General features: G+C 45.3%; 1 protein-coding gene across 4 annotated transcripts in view; it reads right to left on the reverse strand.

The window, feature by feature from the left end:
• Positions 1 to 14,994, reverse strand: part of PLD1 (phospholipase D1) — a 123,476-nt gene that overhangs the window by 25,452 nt on the left and 83,030 nt on the right. For 3 of the 4 annotated variants that reach the window (XM_034780858.1, XM_034780859.1, XM_034780860.1), the window contains 7 exons: positions 10,888 to 10,998; positions 9,256 to 9,462; positions 7,399 to 7,609; positions 6,329 to 6,442; positions 2,398 to 2,526; positions 1,909 to 2,027; positions 277 to 390 (listed from right to left, as the gene is read on the reverse strand). In XM_034780858.1, the coding sequence (XP_034636749.1) occupies positions 277 to 390; positions 1,909 to 2,027; positions 2,398 to 2,526; positions 6,329 to 6,442; positions 7,399 to 7,609; positions 9,256 to 9,462; positions 10,888 to 10,998 (1,005 nt within the window). The remainder of the gene's footprint in view (positions 1 to 276; positions 391 to 1,908; positions 2,028 to 2,397; positions 2,527 to 6,328; positions 6,443 to 7,398; positions 7,610 to 9,255; positions 9,463 to 10,887; positions 10,999 to 14,994) is intronic. The other variant, XM_034780861.1, reaches the window with a different exon arrangement.

The raw sequence follows: 14,994 nt of genomic DNA on the forward strand, positions 1-14,994 counted from the left end.
TAATTCATCTTACATACACTGAACCCGAACCTCCGCTGCTGCAAATCAGTCTCTATCTGCTGAATCAATGTAGCTACACTGATTTATACCAGCTGAGTATCTGGCCTGCTAAGTTGCATTTTAAAATAAGAAGTAGTTTACACTTTAAATCCTTTAAAATCTTGAAAGTTTCAGCTGGAAGACTACCAAGGCCTCCTATTACAAAGAGCTAAAAATGAGCCCAAGTGCCAGGAAGTTCTTCATTTTAGGATTCCATGAAATGCCATTTACACCCACCTGTACATTGGCACATACAGACTCGGGCACTTGATACTTCATCTCACTGGCGGTTCGCTGAGATTTTGGCAACAGGAATGGGTAGGACAGGGATCTGTATTTGGGCTTCATGATCTTCAAAAGAAAAAAATGGAGGATATTGTATTTTAAAACACATTTTCTTCAGATTTTTATGCTGAAGGCTTTTACTGTTTTTATGCTCCTCTCTTAATACACAAAAGTGGGGGGGGAGAGAACGTAAAGTTTTTCATATTCATAAACTCAATTCCTGTTCTGAATGGTTCTGAAAATATCCATGAATTCTGTACCTCTTCTGTGAAATGTGCTCTCAGTATCTTGAAATTAACACTCATACCAAAAAGTCTGTGCAGACGTCAGGCTAACAGTATGTTATGTCTATTCTTTTGCCATGCATTTGCAGTTTGAATGCACATTTGAATATCATTCAGGTTTTGGTCAGGCGAATATACCATAGGACTATCCTGGTTCTAAAGGCCCACCATAACTGGAAAGGACACATTTCTGTCTGAAAAAGTCATACCGACCATTGTTCGAAGTAGGACCTAAAATCAGGGCTTAAAAAACATACTGGATATCCAGTCGCCTAAGTAGGCCTGTCCAGAATGAGCCCTGACACTTCCCAAGCCACACCACCTCCCTTCAATTTGAAGCATAAAACAGTCTTTAATCTTTAGGCAATGATGAGCTTCAAAACAAGTATCAAAGCACTTCTTCTTCGGGGTGGGGAAGAAACATCAAAACAGAGGGGAGAGAGAGAAAGAAGAGGGGGGAGCAAATGAGGAAGAACAGAGGGACTCTGTTGCTCCGTTAGTCACCATCTTCCTTGGCAACAGGGCCTACTGGCCTGGTCCCCAGTGTGGGTTGTATTCCAGCCTGCCCAAGGCTCCCTCACCATCACGGAGGGTCTTTATGTGATGGGATCCTAGCCAGTCCTCTCCAGTGGTGAGGACCCTATGTGCTTGCTAGTTGAGTCCTAGTGACTGGATCCCCAGGAGGCCAGGGCTTCTCTGGTGATTGGATCCTTGTTGGTCCAGGACTCCAACATGGCCTCCACTGGCAGGTTCCCCTGGTTTCTTGGCCCTGAAAATCCTGGTTATTGCTAGTTTGCCCAGGTGGCTGGATCACCCAGCTGTGACTTTGGCCTGACGGCCCTGATCTTCCTTGCTCCCCTTGGCTGTGGGATCACCGACTGAACTTGTGCCTGTCTGCTGCTTCGCAAGAGGGCACATTCTTGGCTCTTGTGTCCCTCCCAACCAGCCATCAGGAACTGCTAGAATAGCAGCACAATGGCACTTGCCCCTTGGCTAACAACATCCCAGACCTCATTCTCCTTTCACACCATTTTCCACCAACTAAATTCAAATTATACCTTATTTACACTGGTGTTACAGGAGAATGAGAGCACCTATCTTCATTACTTGCTATCAGAGACACAGTTTTTCAGTGTTACTTGCTGGGACATTAGGGCAAGCAAATATATACTTTACTGGCCCAATCCAGCAAACCTTGACTACCTGGCATGGCACTTATTCCTGCATATAGCCCTATGTGAGGCATCTGCGAAGCATTCAGATTTGAGGGCTTGCAGGATCTATCTCATTGCACACCTACCTTTGTGAAGTTCCAACGCTGAATAAAGTGTCGAGCAACATCCCGTGCAGCTTTGCCATGCACAACGGATGAAATATCATGCCATGGCATTCTGGGTGTGGTGTATCTGTCAATGAAATCTATATGGACAGGGAAAAATTGCTATAGTTCATCTCAGATCAGTATCAGACATTAATTAAGAATATCACAGCATCTCTTCCTACAAACGGAACCTTTCCAGAAATAAAAACTAACAAATTAGGAGTTAAAATTGAGGACAGGTCAGCTTGTGGGGGGCTGGTAGGCCACAAGCTCACTTATCCATTATTGTCATAGGATATCTGTTTTTATTATCTTACTTTGGGATTCTTCTGCCTCTTCCCAGCAGCCAGACCAGGTGGGTCTCGTTAGCTCCAATTCAGGAGGATAAAAAGGCAGTAGAGGAGCTAGGGAATGAAACAAACTGTCTTGCAGGGAAAAAAGTTGGTTCCAGATTGCAATGGCACTTACCAGCAAAGGGTTTGTCGAGTTGAACCCAGTCTTTAAAGACGAAATTGCAATAGTCCTTTCCATGCCAGAACCTGGTCTCCCCAAGAAGTTCTCCAACACCTGTCTTCAAGCTGCGGATTGATCCTTTATCTGTCAGGTTTATAAAGTGACAAAAACATATGCTCTAAGGTTGTTTTTAAGACTGCTCTCAACACAGCACAGATGAGAACTGCACTTGAATAGAAAACTATCGGCACAACTTGCCAGTTTTAGTCAGCTAAAGTAATTTTCCAGTTAAATCTCTGTGTTTTCCTTCTCCAGTATAACACATCTGGTACACAATCAAGGGAGATTATATTAACAGGTCTTGTTGTTGGTAATGGAAGCTAGATCTGAATTCTTTCTGCAATGGATTGAAAATTTACCCTTCAGCTATTTGTCATCCCACAATAACCTGCAAGGAAGGAACCTACATTGAAAGCATTAACAATTGTAATTCTGCTTTCATATACCACTGACTTCAGTGGGAGGTGGGACTTTATATCTGTGTTCAGAAGAGAATACTACTCCTGTATATTTAGTTTGTACTAAAATACATATCAACTCTAATTGCAATCTTATATTTTATAAGATTTATGATTTTGACTCCACAAAAGGGTCTCTCCACTGTAATTTTAGCTAGCACAAAGATGGGTCTCTTCCCTTTTTCCAATGCCTCTTCAAATAACTACTTCAGCTTCTGAGATTGTGTTACATGTTCAGCACGTAGATGCAGAATTTCAGTTTCATGGTGAAAAATTAGGGCCTACCATCCTTGCAATGACTTACATGCAAAAATTACTCCCATTCCCCCAACTCCTTTCTTGAAATTTATACCTTTTTGTGAATGCCATGAGCATATAAACGAGGAGTAGTGTGATCCCTTCCACCTCCCTTCTAAAAAAACAGGGAAGCTCACACTGGATCAGATCTATGTTCTAACTAGTGTGATATCCTGTCTCTGACAGTGGCCTTTATCAGATAGCTCAGAGAGTAGTTAACAACCCTGACTGGACAATTATGCCATAACATATCTACAAGGAAAGTTTTTTTGTAACCCCACTTAAGTGATGAGCTTCTGTCCTGAAGCAAGAGGCTTGATGTCCCCTATACATTTTTATCCTATATATTTTATTTTTATATGATCTGGCCAAGGTTTACACCATGGGGATACTCAGCTCTCAGACAGTAACTAAGTATTTGGGATCAGTCACACTCGCAGCCCAGATGGAGTGAAAAACCCTACAGTTATCTAGTCTCCTCTGCATTCCCCCATGACATGTATTCTCTCATGACAACTGACTGGTTCTGCACTGCCCCAGTTGCTGACAGAATTCTGCACTATCGCCTTCTTTGAGGTTTTAATGCTAGTTCAAGGCATGACAATCCCAAAGATGTTTAAGAACCTGAACTACTGCATCTAGTGTACTGTGCCAGCCAGGCAATCAAGCACTCACAAAAACGTTTTAATCACAACAATATTTTAGAAATATTCAACAATCCACACTAGTGACAATATGATAACCACCCACGGCAATATACACAAAGCACGTCTTGTCAGCACCGTTGGAACACCACAAAAGCCAACCCATGCCCAAAATGCCATGCAACAGGTATGCAACATTGACAGTCTAGTTACAGCCTTAGCAAAGCTACATCCAAACAGCACAGTTCTGCATGAGTTAGTGAGAGTACAGGTGGGGCAAGGAAATCACTGACTGCACATGCCGGAATACAAACATATGTAACATACATGTGAATGCTACAGTAGAATATGTTTTATGTTCTGAGCTTCTGGGATCACACATTGACTCATATGAATGAACATATAAGTGGCCACTGTCATATATGGCAGTCCATATACATACGAAACACATGTGTCCTTTTCATACACGTCTCTATTTTATATAAAGCTGACCATGTACATCTTAGAAGACTATTATTGAAAGAGTCCATAAAAGGAAAAGGTGGGCTCATTGTCCAGTGTTTTGAAAAATGACTGATGAGTATCAATAGAGTTTTAAGGTCATGTCGACTGTAAATTTTCCACAATGTAGAAACTAAAATGACAAAAATGCCAGTGCACTATGGTTATTAAATAAATGATCATTTCTACTCAACCAATATTCTGAGCAGACACTGCTCACTAGAAAGGTATTTTGGTCCAAATTCCACCCTGGGATTTGTATGTATAAATCCTTACAGATTTAAAGTACGGAGTCACTATTAAATACTTGGTTTGTAGTAGTGTTGTAGCCATGTTGGTCCCAGGATATTAGAGAGACAAGCTGGGTGAGGTAATATCTTTTATTGGCTCTGATGGTGAAAGAGACAAGTTTTAGAGAACTTGTGTCTTTCACCAACAGAAGCAGGTCCAATTTTCCTGCTATTATTGGGAAGTCTCCTTAATGCTACAGAGGTCCCTTTAAATCGTTTGTATCGTGTTTTCCAGTGTCAGCTTTAAAACACTCCCTAGCCTATGAAAACAACAAGAAGTCTGGTGGCACCTTAAAGACTAACAGATTTATTTGGGCATAAGCTTTCGTGGATAAAAAACCCCACTTCTTCAGATGCATGCAAGCCTATGAAAACTCAGATTCAGTTCCACACAGTCACTCTCTCAGAAAAGTCTAGCCCTGCAGGCCAACAAAGTTGGGCTCTGTCAGACCAAGGTGAGGAGTGCAGAGTCGAGAGCTCTTCTTCGAGATCATGCTGGCTGTAACTGCTACATAAACGATCAGCTCAGCTTTCCTCTACATAAGCTCGTTTGATGAAGAAACAACCCTCCTTTGCTCTATAACTGAAATCAAAGCAACGTACATCAAATATGGATGGCCTACCTGTAAGAGAAAGGGTCCTTTCAGCAGCCCAACCTATTGTCAGTCCATGGATCAAAACACAGGTGATGCTGATATACTGATGATGTGCACTCTCCTACCTGTCTCACCCACCCACAGAAAACTCTGACTTGGAGAACGAAAGTGGCCAAATCTTTGGCTAAATCAGGGATCTCAAACTCAAATGACCACGAAAGCCACATGCGGACTAGCAGATTTGCCTGAGGGCTGCATCACTGACACCCCCCCCGCTGCCCCCAGCCCCACTCCACCCCTTCCATGAGGCCCTGCCCCTTCCCCACCTCTTCCCATCCCTTCCCCACCCCCATTCCAACCCCTTCCCCAAAGTCCCCACCCCAACTCTGCCCCCTTCTTGCCCCTATTCCAACCCCTTCCCCAAATCCTCACCTCTGCACTGCCTCTTCTCTGCCTCCTCCCCTGAGCGCGCGGCTCCCCGCTCCTCCCCCTCCCTCGTGGAAAGTGCTATGTGCCTGGGAAGTGCCTGGAGGTAGGCAGAGGAGTGGGGACACAGCGCGCTGGGGGTGAGGGGGAGCAGCGGGTGAGGGGAGCTTGGCAGCCGCAGGAAATAACTTCGTGTGCCGCGTGTTTGAGACCCCTGGTCTAAATGTAGGTCTGGAAGCGTTTACACGGTCATATTCATGATCTTTTCAAGGCTGTCTTCATGCACTGGGCTGACTTAAAAAAAAATTCATTCTGGATTTAAAGGTGTTACTAATTTTCAGCGATATTCCCATTACTTTGCATGAGGAATACAGCTGGAATGGGCGGAGCTGTAGAACCAGAGTGAAACTTCCCTAGTGCACCCGCTGTAGTTGTTACATATTTATCTTCTCATTGATGCAGCTTCCTAGAGTCTTTTACAAATCAGCCTGTGAAGAAAGTGATTCTACGAGGGCCTCTTTAGAGGGAAATATGACATAGATTGAAGGTAATACATATACCGAAGGTATAGAATGTCAATCCATAAGCCCCACCTAACTCTCACCATCACTGAACAGCAAACACACCAACAGTAAAGCCTGCAGGTAACTCCACCTGGGTGGCCCTTCACTTACCGTCCTCACACTCAGTGAGCCCTTGTTTGGACCCAGTGGGATGATGAAACATTTTCAGGTGGGGTTTTAAACTCTGGATTAAATTCTGCTGGCTTCTACTAGGATTACAATAACCTGCAGAGAGTTGAGATGCTCCATTTACAGGGAAAGTGCATTAGAGCTTTTACCATATCAGTTACCCAATAATGTTTAAAATAACTTGCAGGACTTCAGTCCAATCAACTGTAGACAGTCTGAACAGAACATTAATAATGGTACAACGACCGTGGGCCAAATACAGGACCTATTAGATTTTTGAGCACAGATCGGCAAATATTCATGTTGCAAAACCGTCACTAAGGTATGCTCATATTCTGAACTGGCTCTGACCATAGGCAAAGCATTCTCCTGCAGATCATTCTTACCAGAGACATGAGTAATCTTTGTAAAGTCTGAAATGCCCCCTAGCACAAAACACCTCCCCAAAACAGCTCTTCCACTGCTTCAAAAGTGGAAGGCTTGCTGGTATGAATTCTGGCTTTTGAGTGTGCCTATAGTGGCATCCTGTAACTTCAATCATGCATAGAAGTAAATGTTGCATTCACATATTCAAATTTTGACCTGATTTTCCTCCCCCTAGCACCATTGTAAATCAGGAATAACGTCACTGAGTTAAATGAGTTAAAACCAGTGCAAGTGAGAGCATAATCAGGCCCATAATATCTTCGGAAATCCTGCTTCATTTGCTATAATGAATACGATGCAAAAATGCCAGTATCTCTGCCACAAATGTCAAAAGTTCCTAGCACAAAATCAATGTGCATATTTATACATACATCACAGCACATAACACACCACATACACTACACCATATTATAGCATGGTTTCTTCATCTGCAGTTTGGGGCTGTCCCCTAACCAAACTGAATGCCACCCTTGTTTTGTGCCAGCTGTTTGTTAACCAAACACAGATGCATTTAAAGGCAAACTCAAGGCTTCACTAAACAAAGTACCCTTCTAGCACTTTAGGAAACCATTAACTCTCCTCCCTAATTATATGCTCTATAGGTAAGGTGGAGAAATATTACTTACCTGACTCACTGTCTATACTGCTTACACTATCAGCGTGGTGTAGGCCGTGCTTCTGGAGATGCTTATAAATGCTGAACCTGGAAAACTTTTTGGGTTTTCCTATTCCTTTCATTCTTGAAGAATCTAGTATGTCATCACTATTTCTGTGCTGTGGCAGGTTCCCCAGGGACTGAGTTTTCAGGACTAAAGCTTCAGTGGACTCGGCTGTAGGCTTAAGACACAAAGGATACTGCTGAGGGTGATGAATGGAAGATTATCTATTTAAATTACAGGAGACCATTCATATCACAGGGATTGAAACATTCACAGGGCCAAGTTCTGCCCTACGACATGCAGACACAGCTCCCATCGATTTCACTGGGAACTGCAAATCCGTGTTACAGAGATGAACTTGGTTTAGTGACTATTGAGGGTTTGCTTAGCAGAAAACAAGCAAGTAAAAACAGTGCATTCTGCCATACACTGCCTGTAAAACTATTCTGGCTTATTGCATGTTTTCCAGAGGTCTTTACACAGGCTCCTTTTCATAAAAAAATAAATAAACATTCTCTATTTAATTCCGTCACACAGGGCCAGGTTTTCAAAAGAGCTCAGTTCTGTCTTGTCTACACAAGCTCAGTTCTTGTCTACACCACGCAGATTTTAGCGACAAGGCTATGTAGACACAGCCTTGTTGCTAAAAGTCAGCGCGTGTAAACGCTCTTTTTCGGTACTTTGTTGGCACTTTTGCCAACAAAATACTTCCAGCCCTGCGAGCAGCGTTAGGTTAGGTTTGTCGGCAGGAGAGTGCTCCTGCCAACAAAGCCACATTCACACTGCCACTTGTGTCAGCAAAATTTTTGTCTTTAGCGTGGGGGGCGGAGGGGGAGGGATTTTTTAAGTACCCGTGAAAGACAAAAGTTTTGTTGACAACTTCACAGTGTAGGCAAGCCCTTAGGGCACCTAAATAAAGGCCAGATATCCAGAGGTACTCAGCACTCAGTTGCTCCCACTGTGACATCTATTGCTAGATTTTCCAAAGAGTTTAGTACCCAACATGAGTTCCTGTGAAAAACTGTCTATTTAGTTTGGTGGCTAAATAGGAGCTGAACTGTTCTGAAAATCCCCGAAGGATCATTCAATGCTCAGCTACTGCACTCCCTATACTACAACTATTCCTCTCCATTCCTGTCCCTGCGCCTGCAGCAGAGCCACACAGGCCTTAACCATAGGAGCCGACTCCATGGGTGCCCTGGGGCTGGAGCCCCCATGGAAAAAAATTGGTGGGTGCCCAGCACCCACCGGCAGCTCCTTGCCCTGCCCCCGCCCCCCGCTCCAGCTCACCTCCGCCTCCTCCGCGAGTGCACTGCCGCGTCCTTCCTTCTCCTCCCTCCCAGCACTTGCGCCGCGAAACAGCTGATTCGTGGGGCAGGGAGGGAGGGGAGAGGAGGGGGAATGCAGCGTGCTGGGGGAAGAGGCAGGGCTGGGCTGGGGATTTGGGGAAGGGATCCAATAGGGGCAGGGAGGGGGCGGATTTAGGGCGGGGACTTTGGGAAACGGGTTGGAATGGGGCAGGGGCAGGGGCGGGGAAAGGGTGGAGTCGGGACGGGGCCAAGAGCGGGCACCCACCAGCGCCAGAGAAAGTTGGCACCTATGGTCTTAACTGGCATGGCCTTTCTGGCAGCTGAAGGATTTGGTCCTAATAAGGGTCCCATTTTGTAAGCCACATTGAAGTCCACAGGACTTCTGCACATGCAAAGGCTACAGACTCATGCCCTAAAAATGCAGAAAGACTTGCTTACTTCCATTTTGCATGACTATTGCCTAGTGTACATGGTATTAAATGTTAACAGCCACATGTACAGAATTCACTCTTACTGTGAGATTCACTGTAGATGTAGACTTTGTTCCTGGAATTCGTTTCACACTGCCAACATCGGTCAGCCTGTGTTCATCATCATCCCACCTCCCGTAGGCCAAGTCAATGCCACCAACGAATGCTACAGACTGGTCAATGACAACGAGCTTCTCATGATGGGCCCACAGGTACACTGAGGATGACACGTGATCTGGATGCCTCATCACCTAAATAAAGAAAAATCACTGAACTCAGCTGTTATGTAGAACAGTGCTTCTCAAAGTCGGGCCGCTGCTTGTTCAGGGAAAGCCCCTGGCGGTCCGGGCCGGTTTGTTTACGTACCGCGTCCGCAGGTTCGGCCAATCACTGCTCCCACTGGCCACGGTTCACCGCTCCAGGCCAATGGGGGCTGCGGGAAGGGCGGCCAGAACATCCCTCAGCCCGCACTGCTTCCAGCAGCCCCCATTGGCCTGGGACGGCGAACCGCGGCCAGTGGGAGCTGCGATCGGCCAAACCTGTGGACGCAGCAGGTAAACAAACCGGCCCGGACCGCCAGGGGCTTTCCCTGAACAAGCGGCAGACCGGCTTTGAGACGCACTGATGTAGAAGACCCGAAACAATTCTAACCAAGATATTATTTAATATCTTTGCCCAGAAGGCCACAGGTCTTTAGTTTGACCAATAATACCTACCAATGCCCAAACATAAAGTGCTTTTTTTAGGACTTTGTCTACATTAGACAGTTGTACCATTTTAACTACACCAGTATAGTTAAAGTGGTACAACTCACCTAGTGTGGACACATTTACAATGGTATAAAGGTGCTTTCTACTGGTACAGATATTCCCTTTTAGGAAGGGGCATAACTATACTAGAATGAGTCACCTTTATGCTGATATGGCTGTGTCCACAGTAGGGCTTTTGCTGCTCTATTTCAGTAAAAAAGCTGGCCATTTCATTTGATAGTTAGTTTGTTAATGGCTATTTCAAACCATAGTAAATGAGAGGAGAACCAGGCTCATTTTCTTTATTTCTGAAAATGAAAGAGCGTGATAGATAATTTCAACATTTATTTCTTTCAAAGCATAACTGCAAACATTGACTTGAGTGGAGTCACGCCTGGTTTTAAAACCACTGGTGATCAGAACCAGGCCCAATATATTTTGGCATAAAGGGATGCTGAGGAATGTGGATATAAGTGCACATATTTTGGTACATTTTTTTAAGGCCAGACTCTTAACTAGCTCAGTCTGTGTGTGAGCAGAAGATTTTCTCAGACCCACATCCGAGTGTAACCTTCCACTTGCTCTAACTTCATTAATTTGCCATATAAAACAAAATTCTTTTGAACTAGGTGAATGTTTTGTTGATTAATGGAACCTTGTCAAGGCTAAGCGAAATATATTTATATACAATTATAACTTACAGGTACCTGAGCTGCCACAATCAAGTACTAGTGCCCATTATGGAGTAGAACTAGATATGGATATGTCTTTGAAAAATATTCTCCCTTGTAATAGTGATTGCAAACTGCATTTCAGATTCATTGTCATGAGTTTCCTCAGCTCTCGCCCAAATTTGGGGAGCTGATGTTAGACACACAGGGCAATGAACATGCATGTATTTCATAAAGGTTAATGGTATATGAATACCTTGATATTCGGATGTAGACGCATTAGGGTCCGCTTGCTGTATTCACTGTTGATTCCTAGAGCAAGCTCCACTTCTTTGTAGAGCATTACAAAAATTCTCACTCCTTGTTGCTATTAGAAAAGAAAGTAAATACATGGCAAGCACATATTTAAATAGGTATAACAACAACAAAAGCAAGAAAACCCCAGACTTCTAGATTCAGTGGGATGGTAGGCTAAGGGGAGTGCACATGTTGTTCTTGTGGGAAAAGCTCAGGTTGAGATCATACATCCAACAGGTCAGTTCCCAGTCAGAGGCTCCCAGATTGATCCTGAAATGTGCTGAGCAAACTCAGCTCCCATTAACAAGAATGCTCAGCAGCTCACAGGAGGCACCGAGCACCTTGGGGGATTGGACTCTTCCCTTGTGAGAAGTTCTGAGGGATTTTCTGTAATGATGTAGTTAGGGCCTGCTCCAGGCACTAGCCCAGCAAGCAGGTGCTTGGGGTGGCCAACGGAGAGAGGCGGCACGTCCAGCTCTTCGGCGGCGGGTCCCTCACTCCCTCTCGGAGCGAAGGACCACCAGCTGCCGAATTGCCGCCGAAGACTGAAGCGGTGGCGGTAGAGCAGATCGCGATCGCGGCTTTTTTTTTTCCTTTTGCTTGGGGCGGCAAAAACCCTGGAGCCGGCCCTGGATGTAGTGTAGGATTTTTCTGACACACGCTGATCTCACCTATGCCTAACTCAGACTTCTGGACTACAACGCCCAGAAAGCCAGCTCGCCCTGCCTGAATTTGTAAGATCAAGTGAGAGAAAACATTTTAGGTTTTTTAGGATATTTTATTTGCAGGAATTGTTTGAGTGAAGATATTGAGACAGAACCCTCAGCTTGTTCATCCCTAATACAGTGGAAGACTTCAGCTTCCCTTTCCTCTCTGCGCTTCACTTCAGCGCTTCCCTGAAGAGTTAGCTGTTCAATCTGGACTTCACCATGTGAAGCAGCGGAGTGCCTGGAGGTGCCATTATACAAACAGATACGAATACAGTCCCTGATCTGAAGAGAATACAACACAAGAAATAGCACCATGAGATTGTAAGACCACAGACACTGACTTTTAATGCATTTCCAAGGGACTGGACGTCAGGTTGCCAGTGTCCCTTCAAATTGTGTAGGACTCCTCATAGCCTTCAGAAGGGCATTATTGTGCAGATGTGTTTCAGAACATGTGCTACATGAAAAATATTTCACTTTGAGTCAGCACCAATCTTACAACAGGTTCCTTTACTTTACACACTTCTAATGTGCCTTTTGGAGGCTCAGTTCTGCCACCCTGACTCACACTGAGTACTATCTTCCTCTACATGTCTATCTTCTATTGGCTTGCATACTTCTCTTAGCAGTTTGGCCACACATCTGGGGCCAGATCCTGAGCTACTGCAAAGCAGTGTAGCTCCATTGACTTCAGTAGAGCTATGTCAATTTACACAAACTAAGGATCTTTCAAAAAGACAGTAACCTGCATTTCTCTAAAGCGTCTATTAACAGTTTAGACCCTCTCCATGTTAGGGGCCATATTCTACCCACCAATCCAATGGCCAATGAAGTCCAGGGAAGTGCTCTGTAGACATCAGAGGATAGCTTTGCTCCTATATAGTTACCAGCCACTTACGGCCCTAGTGTGTCAATTATTTCTTCTACACACTATGCAAATACTTTCATGCTAGGAACACCTATGTTGATACGGAAAATAAAGCTAGATTCTTTCAGTGGGTATGACCAGTTTTATGGCAGCTGGAGCATATACAAGAACATAAGAATGGACACACCGGGGCAAACGAATGGTCCATCTATCCCAGTATCCTGTCTTTCAACAGTGGCCAGTGTCAGATGCTTCAAAGGGAATGAACAGAACAGGGCAACCATCCAGTAATCCATCCCCTGTCATCCAGACCCAGCATCTGACAGTCAGAGGCTTAGTGACACCCACAGGGATGTCACCCCTTACAATCTTGCCAAGATCTCTTTGTTGAGAGGTAATAGCTAATTTAGACCCTATTATTTTGTATGTAGAGTTGGGATTATGTTTTCCAATATGCATTCCTTTGCATTTAATCAACACTGAATTTCATCAGCCATTTTGTTGCCCAGTCACCCAGTTTTGTGAGATCCGTTTGTAACTCTTCGCAGTCAACTTTGGACTTAACTATATTGAGTAATTTTGTATCATCTGCAAACTTTGCCATCTCACTGTTTACCCTGTTTTCCAGATCATTTATGAATATGTTGAACAGTGCTGGTCCCAGCATAGATCCCTGAGGACACCATTATTTACCTCTCTCCATTCTGAAAACTGACCATTTATTCCTACCCTTTGTTTCCTGTCTTTATAACCAGTTACTGATCCATGTGAGGACCTTTCCTCTTATCCCATAACTCCTTACTTTGCTTAAGAGTCTTCTGTGAGGGACCTTGTCAAAGGCTTTCTGAAAGTCCAAGTACACTATATCTACTGGATTGCCCTTGTCCACATGTTTGTTGACCTCCTCAAAGAATTCTAATAGACTGGTGAGGCATGATTTCCCTTAACACAACCCGTGTTGACTCTTCCCCAACAAATTGCGTTCATCTATGTATCTGATAATTCTGTTCTTTAGAATCATAGAATCACAGGACTGGAAGGGACCTTGAGAGGTCGTCTAGTCCAGTCCCCTGCACTCATGGCAGGGATAAGTATTATCTAGACCAATGGTCTCCAACCTTTTTATGCACAAGATCACTTTTTGAATTTAAGATGAACCCAGGCTCTACCCCGCCCCTTCCCCAAGGCCCTGGCCCGCTCACTCCATTCCCCCCTCCCTCCATCGCTCGCTCTCCCCCCTCCTTACTCACTTTCACCAGGTTGGAGGAGGGGGTTGGAGTGCGGGAGGGGGTGCAGGCTCTGGGCTGGGGCTGAGGGGTTTGGAGTGTGGGAGGGGGCTCCAGGCTGAACCCGGGGCAGGGGGTTGGACTGCAGGAATGAGGGGTGCAAGCTCTGGGAGGGAGTTTGGGTGCAGGGGTCATATGATCACCCTGCACCTAATTTCATAGAATCCACCTGACATTTCATGAGTTTTACTTTTTATTAGTGTTATTTGTGGTTTATAGATCCAAAATTCTTCAGGGATTGTCACAAATCAGTGTAACATTCTCAACTGTGGGGTGTGCATTGGCTGACCCTGGGGAAGGGGGTTGGGGTGCAGGAGTGAGGGGTGTAAGCTCTGGGAAGGAGTTTGGGTGCAGGAGGGGGTTCCGGGCTGGGGCAGGAGGTTGGGTGCGGGGGTGGGGGGGGCGGCGGGTGAAGTGCAGGGTTCGGCTGGGAGGCGCTTACCACAGGCAGCTCCTGGTCGGCGGTGCAGCGGGGCTCCGGCAGGCTGCCAGCCTGCCCTGGCCCCATGCCGCTCCCAGAAGCGTCTGGCTGCACCCCTTCTACACCCAAACTCTGTGGTCCCTGGGAGGGAAGGGGGACACTGGGTCTCCGTGTGCTGCCCACACCCGCAAGCGCTGTCCCCGCAGCTCCCATTGGTCGGTTCCACAGAGATGTGCCAGCAGCCAGCCATTTTCGGGATTGGCGTGGGGACAGGGCAGGAATGCAGCCTGCCAGAGCCCCACTGGACTTTTAGCAGCCCGGAGATTGCGATCGGCTGGCAGAGGCTCCAGGATCAACCAGCCGATCGCCATCGACTGGTTGGTGACCACTGATCTAGACCATTCCTGGCAGGTTTTTGTTTAACTTACACTTAAAAATCTCCAATGACGGAGATGCCACAACCTCCCTAGGCAATTTATTCCAGTACTTAACCGCCCTGACAGATAGGAAGTTTTTCCTAATATCCAACCTAAACCTCCCTTGCTGCAATTTAAGTCCACTGCTTCTTGTCCTATCCTCAAAAGTTAAGACGAACAATTTTTCTCCCTCCTCCTTGTAACAACCTTTTATGTACTTGAAAACTGTTATGTCCCTTCTCTGTCTTCTCTTTTCCAGACTACACCAAACACAATTTTTTTAATCTTACCTCAGAGGTCATGTTTTCTAGACCTTTAATCATTTTTGTTGCTCCTCTCTGGATTTTCTCCAATTTGTCCACATC

Source organism: Trachemys scripta, chromosome 9 (genome assembly GCF_013100865.1).
Source record: "Trachemys scripta elegans isolate TJP31775 chromosome 9, CAS_Tse_1.0, whole genome shotgun sequence".
Taxonomy (NCBI): Eukaryota; Metazoa; Chordata; order Testudines; family Emydidae; genus Trachemys; species Trachemys scripta.